Genomic DNA, 16,929 nt, shown 5'->3' on the forward strand with positions numbered 1-16,929 from the left:
GTCTGTCAAAGGTTTAAGGTTAAGGATTACTCTTGTGGTCATGCTGTAGTTAAGAACTGGCAACACCACGAGGCATAGCGCACATGGCTGGAGGGCTTCTTTTGTCAACTGGAGTCTAGACAAAACCTGATGAAGGCAGTATTTTAAACTAGCCCTGTCTAGAAAGAACAGGACAGGCAGGGATGATTTGAAGAAAGAAAAAAAAAAAAGCACAGAATTGGGGGTTTTTGCTTGCTTTGTAAACAAGGCAACAGTCGAATAAAATGAAGACAGAATCTTTTCTTTTTATCAAATGAAAGAAAAGTTGCTCAATATTTCATTACTATAATGTAATGTCTAGTACAACCAGTTGAAAAGAAACATAACAAAGAACCATTTCCAGACCATATCATATATTGAATTGACAGAGAACAAACAGATTTCAGTGAGGTAAATTCAAATTTCAAAACTAAACACATACGCCAATGTTTTCAGAATTAGAAAGAAAGGCTGGATTTCCAACAGAGATATAAAAAAACCCTCATGGATCCAACTTATGCCGATTTTAGAGAATTAGAGAAAATTATGTATTTGAATACCAGAGAAGCCTCTGGAAAAAAAAAACACAAAACAAATAAAACAAATGATCAGCTAGCCTATTAGCATTAATTACAGTTTATCCCAATGTACACAACTGAGATCCAGAGACTTTGTTAGCAGTTCCCAGAGTTGTGGAATTTGCCTAATACTATGCAAGTGTTTCAGCTGCAGCCTGGCTTGATCCCACATCCCATGCATTTTCTAAAAAGCCCTCTTAAGCTAAGACATCAAAGAATACTAACAATAGGAAGCATGCAATGTTCTTGTCTACTGGCACATAAAAGCCATCACTGTATGTCCATATGGGCTCCAGTCATACACAAAATATACCCACATAAAATACTCAATTATAGTTAAAAATCACTGCAAATACAAGAAAACAACAAAGTTCAAGTCAGTGATTAAGACAGACAACAGCAACAAAAAAATCAACAAACTTGAAGATAAACATTTTATGTGGAAGTTTGTTATAGTATACAAACATGTGAGAACTAGATGTTTGGTCTAAAGTGTCAATGAGCAGGGAGTCTTAAAGACCTTTATTCCTTTACTTTCACTTGTACATTTTCCAGCTCTCCCTTACCTCTAGGGATTGTTAGTCAGGTGCATATATTTACATGTTCACCCTCAGATTAAACAGTAGCTTCAAACCTATGCTTTAAAGAGCAACCTAGTACAAACACTCATTTCCAAAAATGCATTTTATTTGGAAGCAAAATGCACTGCATATTCACTGTATAGGGGTAAGCGTTCGACCACTACGGATTGTTGCCCATTGTTTGTACTAGCATTACTTTTCATCAATTACACTATGTGAGCTTTGAAGGAAAATGAAAGAACATTAGTTTGAATGTGTTTGTTCCTAAATTGTCTCTGTATTTTTCTTTTTACTGTGCTTTCCTTTGAAGTGCTTTACTAACAATTAAGAATTATTTTAAGTCCAAGTCTACTACGTTGATTTTGGATAGTGACTTAGATGAACCAAGGCTTCTATGTTTCCTCCGCTTTTTGCATAAACCAAATGGCAAAATATTCTTGTCTTCATGTAGAATGACCATAATAAAGAAGATTTTACAACTAGAATGATCAGGGCAACATGAAAATGTGCCAAAGCCATGCAAAACAGTAATAAGAGATGGCTAGTCACTGGAACTGTTCAGATTCTCCAGCTTATTTATAACTTTATTGTAGAACAATATTTGCAGCCCTATATTACCACTTACATTTTCCATAAAAGCATGAGCCTATTGGTACTTTCTGATCCCATATTATTTTATTTCCTTGGGCCTTCAACATACCATGGATGTTTTCTTCCTTAAAAGGGCTGAAAGGAGATCACTAAATACTCCCTAAACCTCAGCAGTGAGGAAAACTGTGTCTATATATATGCATGGAGGAAACTAGAAGGAAGAGATGATAGAAAGTTTGCAAATGTTCATCTGTATACATGTGTATGTGGTGCTGGAATGTTCATATTAGAAATTTTAAAATCCTGTGCTACAACACTGTACTCACAGTTACCGTAATGCAGAAAATCACAAAGCCCAAACATATGGATAAACAATTCTACATCATGGACTAGTTTCTATCTTGTGAATATCCAGAGCCAGATCCAGCTCGTAAATAATATGTTGCATGATCTGCTATGCAACAGATAATCTTCCACTATTAAGCACTATGCTACATTCAGAAAAATGTACTTTTAAGGTTGTCTTATACCACGAAATAATTTTTTCCTATGAATTAACTAATGAATATCACATTCTGAACCAGTATTTTTTGAAGTATTTTTCATGTTTAAGCCATTATTCAGACTGCGCTTCACTATTCAAAAACTACTCTCTATTGGAAGGCATATGTCACTGTCGTCATCATTAGTATTCTGACTTTACAGATGGGGCTACGAAGGCAGCAACATGTCTGAGGCCAAGTAATAAACCAGATCCAGGATAACAGAGACTCAAAACTTTAAACCCATGCTAATTACATTAGGTCCACACTGTCTTTTTCAATTACTGTATTTTAAAGCAACAAAGATACTTCCTTCTCATTCTAAGATATTACAGAGTATTTATCCAAATAAGATTACACTGCACAACTAGAACTGCTGCAAAATAATGTTGAACAGGCAGTGGACTTACTTTGCTTACAACTTTTAAAGCATTGCTTTCCTGATAAGGGGTTATAAATTTTTTAAAACAGAAAATCCCACCCAGCCCATTGTTCTAAATAGGATCAAATACAAATAGGACCTTGCAAGAAATGCTTGTCTAAGCATTTTTTTAAACCCTCCACTGGTGAAGGCTCTACAAACTTCAACAAAATCTCTTATGCGTTGGCTATCCTTGTAGTTAAAATAATTATCCTAACGCTTTAAGACGACTATTTCTTTTCTTACCATCATCAGCTAAACTCAATTTATGGCAACTTTTAACACATTTTAACATAACTAGGACCCTCCTCTTTCCCTTTCTCATTGTCTGAGTTTTCTCTTTTACAGAGTAAAACTCAAATCTCGAGCCTTTAGCACATATCACGTCTCCTAAATCCTCTGTATCTCTCATTATAGGATTTTACACTAACAGTTTCAGACCATTTATCAAGATCACAAATTCACCTTTCTAAGCAATATTCACTAATAAAAAAATGACAATCAAAACTGAACGACAAGGAAACATGAGTACAATCAATGACCAGGTATTGTTAAAGATAACAGAGCTATTATATATTGCTCCTGGGATTTTGCCATATTGCATGTCCCAACTTGAGCAGCTTCTCCACACTAGTAAGTCATTACATGGTATTGGCAAACCCCTGAAAGGAGAACAATGCCGTCAGCAGGAAGAGCTTTTTTACTCACGTGGCCAACACCAACTCCCCAGGAATGCAAGTCAAAAGGCAAAAAGCTCTTCTGCCATGATCTACGAGTCAGATTTTTCCGTAAGAGTAGCCTGAAATGGCAGGCATGAATTTTCCACACCCTGAACTGACAGAGCTATGCCACTAAACTTCACAGTGCAAATCTGGCAGGGCAATGCTAAGCTGGGTATAAATGCTAACCTGCAAGCCAAAAAAGTCAAAGAAATAAAAGAAAATTTTAATCGACTTTTAACAGTAAAACAAACATATTTATAAAACTCAATACTGGTGTAATCAGAATTTTACTTTGAATTATGAAAGCCTTATAATCTAAATATCCTATATTTACACAGAAACACATGCAATAGATAATGTACAATGTAAATGAGAAGAACCTTCACAGCAACAACGACAATCCTGTAAATACTGTGTCAGTAAATAAAATGAAAAAAAAAAGAACAAAGCTTTCTCTTACCCGCAAGCCATGGAAGCGTGGGTTGCTGTAGAAGAGCTTCATCTGCTCAGCTGGCAGTGGGCCTAGCACCTTCTGAATGGTAAAGAGTTGGTCAATCTCACTCTCGCCAGGAAACAAGGGTTGCCCATCACTCAGCTCTCCCAAGATACAGCCTACAGACCACATATCCACAGCCTTCCCGTAAGGGGCTCTGTAAAGTGAACATACAATGTCTTTCACCCATTGACACTGTTTTCTTACTGAGCTGTTTCAATTTATTTGCCATATTTCCTACGGCCCGCTTCCTTAGCACAAAGACAAATAAACTTTGATATTAAAGGAACTACTTCAAATACCAAGCTCACTTTTTCTCCCCTGGATTGTCTGATGTACCGCTGCTGCTGAAAAGCCAGGAGAGGAATTCTCAAGTACCCCCAAGGATCTGGTTACCTTCGTGAAAAATCTTACGTACAAGAATAATCTTTTTGACTGCGAAGCAGTAATCATTCCCAGTTAAACCAGCAATAACTTCCCTTCTCTCTAGGAGTAAATGACTGTGCTCTATTTTTGCATTATATTTGTTTTTTCATTGTGCTTAACATATGAATAGGCATACGGGGTCTGGCCACTGGGAGGACAGAAATCATATGAAATCTTTCTTTCAGTATTCACACAGTGAAATTTTAATTGAAAACAGAATGCCCCTGAAAAATATTCCTTAAAAAACACAGGTGAAGAAGCAACAAAAGCATCACAAAAGCCCCAGGTGGGGTTTTGGGGAGAAATTCTGATGGGTGGCCTCTGTGTTTGCAAGCAATGTTGTGTGGTGGGGAGGATAGCACCTGGTACTTTACTAGTGCCAAAAGAAGATAGGTCAGCAATGGAGCCGTGTAGGGAATTCATCAGAAATAAAACTAGAGTGATGTGAGTGTTACACCAGCAAGAGATATACCAGCTTTTCTTGAGACTATATATGAGGGTATTTAATGTAAGAAGAGGCAATATGGATACTCTAGCCGGGAGAGACTACGGGCTTGAGGATGGTTTGTAAGACACATAGGACAGAAAATTGGGATGTAGAGAGCAGAAGTTTTGTATGAAAAGAAAAGAGTGGTAGACCACTGAAACATTCAATCTAAAGGCATGAACACTGAAGGAACACAGAATCCTTTTGGACAGTTTCTGATTTGCACTCTAAGTTTCTGTGCCTCAGCAAGCTTTCTTAGCGGCTCACCTCAACTATGCAACAGTTAATGCACTACACACTTTTGGCTTTTCATTGTTCCTACTGTAGACTGAAGCAACTCTGTATGCCTGCTTGTTGAATTTGTAAAAAATTTTTGTAAACATCCAACTTACTCCAAGAATCTCCTTTAGATGTTTAGATTTTGAGCAGAACAACCAGAAAATTCTTGTGTCAAAGAAAAAGCATATAAAAAGAAGACTGGGATAAAGATTGAACTGAAAACATATTTTGCTGTGTCTCTTCTTTTTGAAACTTGTAATCCAACAACTCAACCTCTCAAGAAGTTTTTAAGTTACAGCTGGCTTGCCGATTTCTGGAATAAGACAGCACCAGGAACTGCAGGTGAGAAACTGTATCCTAAACCTGTTCCCTTCATCCCTTCCTTACGCTGCTGATTGGATGTTTAGAGAGAGAACACCCTCAGACTAAAGACAAAAATATCTGACACTTCCCCATTAACTACTCATGATTAGTTAGAGGACACTTGGCCAGAGGACTCTGTAATCCCTATGATGATTTAGTTAGGTGAAGGTGAGAAAGCATTTCTAGCTGGACTGGCCTGAGTGAAACTATACCCACTGAGATGCCTAGTGCAGGAGTCTGCAGTAGCCAGTAAAGCTACAGTAGGACACCAAAATTTCAGGAACCATTTGCCTTTCAGAATCTGCCATGAGACACTGCAGTCCCTTCATAAACAACCACCACAAAATCAAAGTTTGCCCCATTGGAATAGACTGCTGACAAGAAACCACCAGTGGCAAAGCAGAGCATGCCAAAACTCCCCAAGTACTACTACAATGTCTCTGTGGGTTCATAATTCCCTTACTAATCTCACATAGTGACTGCTCATGGATTTGCTGAGAGACTCAGTGTTGGTCCTTTCTGTGATGCTGCTAGTCCAACCCACCTATTAGGTCATGTCTGAGTGTGAAAAAAGGACGGGTTTTTCTCCACACTGCAAAAGGCAACACAACAAGAACAGACTCCAAAGCCAAGGATCTGCTCTGAAGATACTCTGTGCTGTCCTGGAAAACTGAGGCTCTGTTAGCAAAACAGTTTGTTGAGAGTACAACTGAATAAACCTACCTTTTCATTATGACAGAAAAACAAGCACATCTTTTTTTGCAACCCCTTTAATAGGCAGGTTTCTCCACTAAAATGTAAAATGGGGGAAAGGTTGCAGTAGGCTGGGGCATTGGAGAACAAGCTACAGTTACAACTGAGGAATGGGCTAAAACTTCTTTAAGGCAAGGACAGTTATCTTTCCTTGCTCACAAGAATAAAGGAAGCTGAATCACAGTTTAAGAAGTTTCCGCTCTGTAGTCAAACAGAAACAACTCTGAAAATACCCATTTCTTAAGGCAGTGGCATGGTAAACTGCAACTTTTTTGTTTAAAAAGGCATGCTCAGAACTCCTGCTGACTGCTCGGATTGGTCTTGTCAGATCACAACCAGCAAACAACGCAAGAGTGCTGTGGCTGGATAAAGGAAATAACTCCTGTAGGTCAGAGAGACCACAGTTCAGAAGTACTATAGTCTATTCCCACACAAATTAGATTCTCCAAAACATGTTTTCATCTAGTAATTTGGTATGCCTTAAAATCTACTGGCTTTTAGCAATATTTTGTCACCAAAGGCTACAGAGTACTCCACTAACAGTTACCTGAGGCTCTCCAAAGTGAGTAGATTTTGGATGTTCTGTGAATAATTAGGCAGCTATTTCCTTCCTCCCTTGAAATTTAAGTCTTGAACTTTATTGCAAAACAGAGCATTTAAAAAAATTAAAAATAAACCCGTATTCATTAAAATGTATATATTTAATAATCCTGGCAAGGCTCTTGAATATTAGATGCTTATGAAGATTTGATAAATGCAGGGGAAGGGGGAATGGGTAAGATGAGTGTCTGGGAAATAGAATGGGATTGCCAAGAAACATACATCACTTCGTGCCCGAAAAACTTGGCATTAAAAGAATACACCAGCATTCCTTTATGAATGATATGCATTAAATACACATACCCTCTCCCTTCCGCTACAAGCTAATCAAACAAATTTAGTCAATTACAAACAGACATAATTCCTGTTAAATTTCCTTTGGTAATGAAACAGTTTTGAAAACTGCAGGTTAGATTAACGATAAGTCTGTCAAGCTTTCCATGCCTTTCCTCCTAAATCCTCATTACTACTAGAGACAAAAGAGTAAAATGTGTAACTAAAAAGGCCAAACGGATGCTCTCTTTACAAGTCTTTTTTCATACTTATATATATACACACACACACACACACTTTCTTGGAAGTTTAATAATATCTGTTTTCTCCAAAATACGAAAACCTGAGCTTTTACATTTTTAATGGCAACTTTACATACTATTCTGCACATAATAACACAACTGCCTACCAATCTGGTTAAGAGTAGCACAGCTCTGGGAATACTGGGGTGACTTTACTGACTAATGCTTTACCTATTCAAGAAATGTCTAGTTCATTGTTAATCAAAAGAAACAAAGACTTGTTTCTCAGCAGCGTGAAACATGTTGCTTAAAGAATCTTAGGAATGACCAGTACTTTTTTGATTCATTCTGTGGCTACCAATTTCTTATTTCTAGAATATGTGTATACAAATACATCTATGTTATGCCTACAGAAAATGTGTTCTGTGAGAGTGTTCTTGTGGTTTAGAATAATGCAGTGTTAAAATTAATACAATGGGAAGATCACATATAGTAGATCTCCAGTTATTTTTGTCTCTTCCTTTGCCCTTTTGGGTCCTATGAATTTCTTCATATAGTATCTGAGAATCTGTTTAACCCTGTGAGGTAGTAAAACACTCATTTTAGAGATTAATGAAAAAGTAAAACTAAATTGTCTGGCTCAACCTACTCATGTAAACTACTGCTTTCACAGGTAATGGAACACTGACTTCTCTGCTTTATTGAAATGATTCATACAGCTTCCTTCAAGAAATTCTTCTGGACTAGTACAAAGCTAACACCATCCTTCTGAGCCACTTCAGCAGTGCTGGTACAGGGCAACTGGGAATGAAAACCAAATCACAGTTTTGACCCAAAGAATGAAGACAACTAGGAGCATAGCATGGTGTAAGAGGCACTGCCATGGCTACGTGATGTCCACCACAAGGCTGATGGAACATTTCAGGCCACAGGACTATCATGAAAACCTCTTCTGAAAGGAATTGGGGTGGAGGAGGCAGGAACGTGAAGTGTATCTGTTATAATTCAGCTTCATATTTTAATCACTTAAACACGGTTCACCTCGAGAGAGGTCAACACATCAATGATTCATGCTGACGTACTGGAAATGAACAAAAATCAACGAAAATCTGGAAGCCTCTTGAAATCTTCCCTTTAATCAATCACAGTTCTCCATGGGTCAATCTTACAAAAGGCACTTGAAAAAATGTAAACAGTCAAGATTTATTGTGTCAGTTCTACAAACTGTACTGTACTTACCCAAGCAAGAGTTCAGGTGAGCGGTACCATCTGGTAGCCACATATTCTGTGTAGTTAGCATTGCTTCCTTCAGAGAGATTACGAGCAAAGCCTGTCAAAGCAACAGTGTGAAAGATTATACCCTATTTTAAATGCAATATGCATATCACCACTGATTTTTGCAGCAAGAGGTCACACCTATTTATATAGAAGCAAATTGTTTACAATCCCTAGTACAGAATGATGCCTCCAAAAATTGCTTGTCTACTGAAATGCAAGCTTTTATTGATACGACAGTGCAAGTCAGCATGTCTGCTTTAATGACTACTTCACTTGTATACTCTCCTCATTAGTCTACGGGGTTTTGCTATTACTTTTGGACCTTGCCAAAATAAAAAAAGATTGATAAAAGTTACCTGACAGTATATCATGCAATCTATTGAACTACTGCCACTAAGTTTTACAGAGATACTGTTTGCAGAAGAGTCATAACATCAGAAACGTAACACGTGCATGGGGAGCAGACTTCTCCAGTCATTGAGCCCAACTACTACAGTCTTACTGCCTTAAATTTTTTAAACTAGCTAAGAAACTATGTATTATCCTCATTTAAGAGCACTCCCTCCCTGACCTGGAAAGGAACAGGGTCATCTCCCTAAAACTACAAAATGCAGGAGTCTCCCAAATATCAGCAAAACTGCTTTATATTTGCATTTGGCTCACTCCATATGTCAGCTTCCCACCTGCTTTAGCATCACATTCATAACAAGGCTCTTAATGAATTAGGATCAGAAACCAAGTCCAAATTAACTTCCTCATCATTTTGTTAAGAATAAATAATAATAAAAAGTATACTTATTTGCAATTATATCAAAACTTAAGTCCTGTCCTAAGGCATAACAATTAACACCACTGACTGAGAGAAGAGTGCATATACTGGAAAACCCAGATGTAGTAATAATTTAATTTTTGTTTTTGTTCTCCTTCATCTACAAAAATTCAGCTGAGCCCCACAGTAATGATGTTACTGGATTCTTCATGTAGAAGTACTCTAGGGCAGATGCTGGCACTGTTTTCAGAAAAAGTAGTGTCTTATTGTTCTCAAACAAATAATTAATAATAAGGCCAGACAGGACAGATGGATCTCGGCAGTAAGACTCCAGATGTGTAGGCTCCTTACTAGAGCTCAAAATTAGATGAGTTTTTGGGACTGAAATGCAGAAGCAACATTATAAAAATGCTTTCTTACTGGGATGTGGCATTAAAACTTGGTCCAAAATTTACTTCAGTGAAATCACTATGAGTCTTTCCATTACTTCATGAATGATGAAGAAAGTATAAGAATTCCAGAGTGTTGCAGAGTTAAGGTATAATTTCATTTTCAGAATCAATAAGTGCTACTTAAGTCCAACAGTAAATTTTCTTCATATCACAGTTCTTATGCAGAAGCTGCCAAAATTGATTTTCCCACACAACTATGCTTGTAAAGTTGTAAATTTTTGATATTTTTTTTTCCAGTATTCTGAAAGTTGTATCCCATTTGGCAGCTTAGTGTGAATGCACCCAGCCCCACTCACCCCTGTTGAACGCTAATTTACTCTAAACTGAAGTAAAAGTTTGGATGCAGATTATTATTACTATTAGATTAGTGATTTGAGAAAACACTGATAAACTTGTTAATGACATAGGTTACTCCTGTTACTTTTTGCAAGATACCTCTACTTTCAAGACTTGGTAAACTAAAAGGCATGTGTGCTGAGGAACACATATTTCAAAGCTGAACCAAAATAATAATAAATCTGATCTGTTCCCATAAAGTCTAATGAACACTACTGATGCTGCTGGAGAAAAGCTGGAAAGTAATTTTTTATTACTTTCAATGTTAGGACTGAGTAAATTTCTAAACGTTACTATACTTAGAACTACTTAGGCAGCTCTGTTTCTGTTTCAAATTACATGACCTATCTGATTAATCTTGTCAGTGAAAAGTCCTTCATTCATGTATTTAAAGAAGCGAGGGAAGATAACCAGGAGCTACACTTATAAAAATCAGGGATGGCCAAAATGAACAGTAGGAAGCCCCACAAAGTGGGGGGGGGGGGGGGGGGGGGGGGGGGGGGGGCGGGGAGGAGGCATGGGGAGAAAGAAAGAAAGAAAAGAAGAGGTGTTGCCTGATATAAATAAACACATGTCCTAATGTAACACATAAGCCTAGCAGCCCATGAGCCCACGTGCACCAGAAGAATTAACAAGTCAAGGATGCATCCTCCTCCTTCCAGGCCAGTCTATTGGAACTTGGTCACAGCCAGGTATTAAGTGTCCAGCAACAAGCAGCAGCTAACGTAGTCTGAAAAATCATCCCTCAGCTTTACAGGCTAGGCACAGTACAGATTTGATGTGGCAACACAGAAAGGAAAATTATTGTCATGGGCTTCAGTGTCATCTATATATTGTTGGGTGATGTAAGAAACCATTTTATGGATTCACTGCTGCTCTGACTCTGTGACACCATGCTGAAAGACGATGGACAGAATTCATGAAAGCATAATACCTTTCTGAGAACACAATAACTTTTTTTTTTCTTTCTTCGTGGTGGAGTTAGCTTATAGCGCCTTCCTCCAAATTGTGCTGAGGTATCAGGAAGAATATTTTGATAAAAAATAAGAGAAGGTAACTAGGGAGAAGGTTAGACCAAACTCTAAACAGTGAGAAGGAATAGATTAAAAGATGAAAACAGAAGGTGATCTGAATGAGAGCAACTATGAAAGCAAAAGTGTTTGCAAATGCATCATGATGCAAGAAGGGAGAGCAAGCCAAAAAAAATTTAAAAGGGACTTTAAACAACTCAGAACATGGTAGAGGAGGTGTCAAGGGCAAAGGTGTAAGGAAAAAAGGAGAAGACTGTCAGTTTCTTATAGAGAAATAAGGTAAATTTAAGCTAGACAAAGTAAAGCATTCTAACATTAATGGCATGTAAGTACTTTAATAGACGCCTGGGAACACTGGGGAACCTCCATTACCAGAATTTTAAGAATACACTAAGCAAACACCTGTCAAGAATGACACAGACGTGCTTAATCCTTTCTTTGAGTAGGTGGGAGAAATAGAGAATTTCTTGAGGTCTTTTCCAGTCCTGTGTTTCATGACTTCTATGCTTACACATCATACAGAGATTAAGAGATTGCTAAAACAAGTAATTTTGAAGCCCTCGTGTTGAAACAGCATATACTAGTCAGAAAGCCCAACTATTTCCAACAGTCAGATGCATCTGCTGTAATTGGCATTTTGTACTGTTCTTTTTCCACTTCTATTGGCAGAAATGACACCCACACAACATGTGTCCAGGCAACCACCACATTCAATCTCATTTTTATCTAGCACGATATGTACAGAACACATGGCACAAGGATTATGAAGAACTATCTTGTTAAAAAATTATGAACTTTTCTATTCAAACTGTTTTGTCCACTGGGAACATTGGAAACATCCAGTTACTTCAGTATCTGCATTGGGACATGCATAGATCTTTTCTTTGCATTTGTTATCACATAAGGAATGTGGCGCTGTATGTGACAAGTACGTGTGGTCCAGAACATGAGGTTAGGTAGGCAGACAGCATACATTAAATCATGTTAAAAGGCAAATTCTTATATCCTAATCTCTACATGTTCAGGAAACACTTGTGGCTAATACCATTTTGACCGACATTTTACTGTAATAGCTTAAGCAACCAGCAATAATGTCATAGAACCATAGAATCGTTTAGGTTGGAAAAGACCTTTAAGATCAAGTCCAACCATTAACCTGGCACTGCCAAATCCACCACTAAATCATCTCCCTAAGTGCCACATCTACACATCTTTTAAAAACCACCAGGGACAGCAAGTCAACCTCTTCCCTAGGCAGCCTGTTCCACTTTGCAGCAATAAGGCTGAAAAACTAAAATTGACCCAAAATTATCAGAATTGCTTGGAATTTTAAATTCCACTAAATCTGAAACATTGACCAAAATTCAAACTAACCCCCATGAACAGTAAGAACAACAGAAATTCCCACAGCTTCATTTGCCTCCTCAAGGTTGTGCTGAGCACTGCGAGTATATTGTGATTGCATGTCTTTTCCAACAGTAGAAAGAGAATGAAGCTGGTGCTTACAGTGTGAGCAAGCCAAGGGACCACACCAACACCACCGCCAACAGAATTCACACCACCTATCCCTAGCGGGAAAAACAATGCCGAGAACACAACTGTACCATTTGCTCAGCTTTTTTATTTTCCTGTAATATTGCTGCACAGAGGACGCTGAGACAAGTCCACACGCAAAGATCTGTCAGCTGATGGCGTGTGTCAACTCTAATGGTGAACGTTACTTTCAAGGGGGGACATCCCCCTCCTCCAAAAAACAAACAACAACCCAGGAGGGAGCAGGGTGAGGAGCAGGGCTGGCCTTTGGCCCTTGCCCCTTGCCCCATGGCCCCTGCCATCAGGACCTACCCACGCCCCCATTGGCTGCTCCTGCTTGTGGTGCCGTCAGCCCCGATTGGAGCAGATGTAGGTCAGGGGCAGGCACTGCCAGCTGATTGGTTGATTAGCTCCGCGGGGGTGGGACAAAGGGGTGGATGGGGAGCAAGGGGCACCTGCACCAGGCCTCTCCGCAGCCTGGGAGAGTGCTGCCGGGCGGGTTTGCTTTGCAGGGGCAGGGCCCTGAAAATACGTGTAGGGCAAGGGAACAATCCTGCCCCACCAGCTCTGGGCAACGGCGCTGGGGCAGCCTGAGCACGGAGCTGCCAGGGAAGGGTGGCCACAGCAGCGCAGACAGGAGGCCTGTGGATAGTGAAAAAACTGAGGGTGCCGTGCAACAGCACCCTGGTGTTCTGTTGGAGCTGTGCAGTTCCTTACAGGGTAGAATAAATTGCTCTTAATTCAAAGAACTCGTATGGACCAAAACCTCTAAGGCTTTTCCTAAAACAGTTATTGTTTCTGAATGCTTAAGCACAAATGCCTTTAGGATTAAAAGAATTTAGCAGCACTGCAAATGAGAAAAGGCTTTTTTGTGTTCACAAAAGCCTATTCTAATCTATTTCTTAGCAGTTCTTCTTCTCATTCAAAATTGCAGAGATTTGAAAAGACAGCTTTCAAACTGCTGTCATTGAAAAGTGTACTTGGGTAGCATTACGGAATTGGTTTTTATTTGCCAGGCCAAACTGTAAGCTTTTTAGAGGGAACAATATTTTATTCTTTGTTTATGTTGCATTTAGTATAAAAACAAAGATTGTTGGAACCATGCATATACTCTGCCCTCTCGTCTTCTGAGGATTATGCAACATGGGCAAAGTTCGCCTCGTGCTTGGGTGCTGATTCTTCAAAGTCTTAAAGCTGACAATAAACAATATTGATAGGTTAGGAAACATCAGTTAACGTTACATGTACAGTGCTGACTCTTAACCTCCAGACATTCAGTCGCTAATAATATGTGGACATATGACTCCTTAATTAACATAAATAACAGTAAAAGCTAACCTACAACTACACATATAACAGTCCATGAAAGCCACTTTTTCCAAAAAATATAGAAAAAGTGTAATTTTTTTGCATCTTTGCTAAACAAGGAAGAATTACCTTTTCATTTAATATGCAGGGCAGATAAACCTACAGTTTTGCTAGCTTCCTAATCAGCTTATCATCCGTACTGTTCTCAGCTGGGTGCCAACAGCACCACTGGTAAAAACCTTGTTGAATATAGGAAGAGATAATTGCAGCTTTTCTACTGACATGTTAATACAGGTATTTCACAGGGTGTGCAAATCAAGCCCAGAGATCTTTCAAATGAAAGTACTAGCCACAAGCCTGAGGAAGTAATCAATTCTGACAACTAAATGGGTTTTAAACAGTACATACTGTAGAACTGTTACAAGAACAAGGCAAAATTCCAGGCAGGTATTGAACTTACCAAAGTCACACAACTTCAGAACATCATTGTGGCTTATTAAGAGATTCTCTGGCTTGATATCTAGAGTATCAGAGTGAGAGAGGAAAAAAAAAATGCTGTTAAACTTCTCTTTTTAATTTTGAACTTTGTCAACAAATATTATTTCATTATAACATATTTAGAGATATTCATGCAACCATAAATGAAACATTACGAGAGCAACTGCTGAAACAGCTTCCAGCAATTCAGTTTGTAAACATGCAGAATTAATTTTCTGCCTTTCAAAGTCTTTTAAAGCGTCTCCCAACAAAATACAGAAAGATAAAAGGTGCTTACAGATATCCCTGGGCAGCAAACCAATATGCAGAATACTGCATATTGCAAAATAATACAAAGAACTGACATTTAATTACCCAGTTAACCAATAAAATGTTAAATGTGTTGTGCTCAGCATTTTCAGTTATGATGCTGCTCCTGATCACCTCTTGTCATTTGTTTAGAAACAAATGTGTTGTCTAGTTTTAAGCCTGTTTTTTTAATTCCTGTATGGATATTATGGTATCCATATATGGTACATTTTTCAAACTATATTTTACAAAATATTTTCAGACTCTTACTTATGTTTGATCAACCTTAAATATAAATTACATACTGTAGAGAATTTTAATTTATTGGAAACATTAATTAGAGATGTTACCCTTGCAAAGCCATAAAGCAAAATACAGTTTTATTAAATCAGGAAAAAAGACAGGAAACTAGATAAAGTCACACATCAAGATATGTACTCCAAGTGCTTGAAGCTTAAAGGAGAAAGTAAATATACAGAGCTGAACTCATGGGAGCTGGAGGAACTGCCTTAAGTAGTAAAACACAGGAGACCAAGCTTTAAGTTTTGGGTTATTTTTCTTCTAATATTCTATTATCAGATTCAAAAGTGAAATGACTGAGCATCATGAAATGTTTAAAAATATTCCCTTTCCTTTGGCAACATCTGTACTGCAGTTACACTTCGCTGTGCATATGATACAATCTTTATATAATACCCCAAAGACAGTGGACAACAAGCTGTATATGCAGATCAATTTAGTTTTAAAACATTCTGAACTCACGCAGCTGAGTTAAGACCCAGCCAAATTTACTGACTTTTTTTTCTGCTGATATAAAGCAATTACTTGTATTTATGCGAACAGCAAAATACTTCATGCTGCAACATCTTTCCCTTTAGAAAGCAAATTCCTACTTACTTCCATGTGGAGAACTACTCACCTCTATGAACAATGTCATTCTTATGGCACCAATGAATTGCTTTAATTAGCTGATAGATATAGCTTTTCACTTTTTCTGGTGGAACTCCATTTGGCATTTCTTCTAGCAATTCAAGCATATTCTAGATGTTTAAAAGATACATTATTTAAAAGAGTTATACTGTAGCTGCTAGAAGAGAACATGCTTTCAGCATTATGAAGCGATATGCTTGCACCACTGAGCCTAGCTATGCAAAATTAGTAGTTTAACATTTAAGGAGTGTATTTTAATCATAAGCATACTACTAGCTGTTTTCATTCTAGAGCACTTGTGAAGACAATAATCCTTAAAGGTGAACCACAAACATACCACAAGTGCTTAAAAGACTGTCATCAAGCCACTTACCCTAAAACTTCTAAAATGCCATTTAGTTCCAAAAAGTTGCTTAAACAGAAACGTCGGTTCAGTATGGCTATATAAAGTGTTTAGCAGAACACAGCGTTTTGTAAATATCTGACTGTGCTTTAACATACTGTTTTCTTCATTATTAAGCTGCTGCTGCTGCTTCAGCATAGCAGGGCCATGATTAATGACAAACCGTGTCTGTACAGGAATGGCTATAGTTAAAGCAACTCAAGCCTGCTAGTGCAAATGAAGTAACAGGTACAAAAATGTCTCACAGGAGCATAAATAGCAGCTAGGGAGTATCCCATAGCTATATATCAGCTATATTGATCTTAGACATTTGCACTACAGTAACTATGGCCCTATTAACTGTTTTATGGCTGTACCTAGTGAAGAAAATAAACTGATTGTTTATACCAATAAATTTCCTCTTTGGAAAAGGACACTTAGAACCCCATCATGTTAGCAAATGTCTCCAATTTTGCACAATTAGATGTATACTGGAGTTTGTACTCTGAATCCTGCATGAATAATGGGCTGCAGCAGCCCACTTGAAGAGAGGAATGTCTCTTTTAATGAACACTCAAATAGAAATAAGTATTTTGGCTATATTGCCTTACACAACTCATTTAATTATGCATTTAAACGTTTGTAGGTTTTTCATTTATCTTGTCTGTAACAAACACTTTCTTTAGCAGTACAGTAAAATCTTTAAGGTTTGTCTTGTAAGGTATTTTAATGAACACAAATATAAGACAAAACAA

At 38.0% G+C, this 16,929-nt stretch overlaps 1 protein-coding gene across 5 annotated transcripts in view; it reads right to left on the reverse strand.

Annotated features, from left to right (window-relative positions):
- Window positions 1–16,929, reverse strand: part of CDKL5 (cyclin dependent kinase like 5) — a 140,668-nt gene that overhangs the window by 35,866 nt on the left and 87,873 nt on the right. For all 5 annotated transcript variants that reach the window (XR_008820102.1, XM_056327951.1, XM_056327950.1 and 2 more), the window contains exons 6-9: window positions 15,782–15,902; window positions 14,537–14,596; window positions 8,609–8,699; window positions 3,914–4,103 (exon numbers count right to left, since the gene is read on the reverse strand). Coding sequence is in view for 4 of the 5 variants with exons in the window: in XM_056327951.1 (XP_056183926.1) it covers window positions 3,914–4,103; window positions 8,609–8,699; window positions 14,537–14,596; window positions 15,782–15,902 (462 nt within the window). In the remaining variant the exon portion in view is untranslated. The remainder of the gene's footprint in view (window positions 1–3,913; window positions 4,104–8,608; window positions 8,700–14,536; window positions 14,597–15,781; window positions 15,903–16,929) is intronic.

The sequence above is a fragment of the Falco biarmicus genome, chromosome 2 (genome assembly GCF_023638135.1).
Source record: "Falco biarmicus isolate bFalBia1 chromosome 2, bFalBia1.pri, whole genome shotgun sequence".
Taxonomy (NCBI): domain Eukaryota; kingdom Metazoa; phylum Chordata; class Aves; order Falconiformes; family Falconidae; genus Falco; species Falco biarmicus.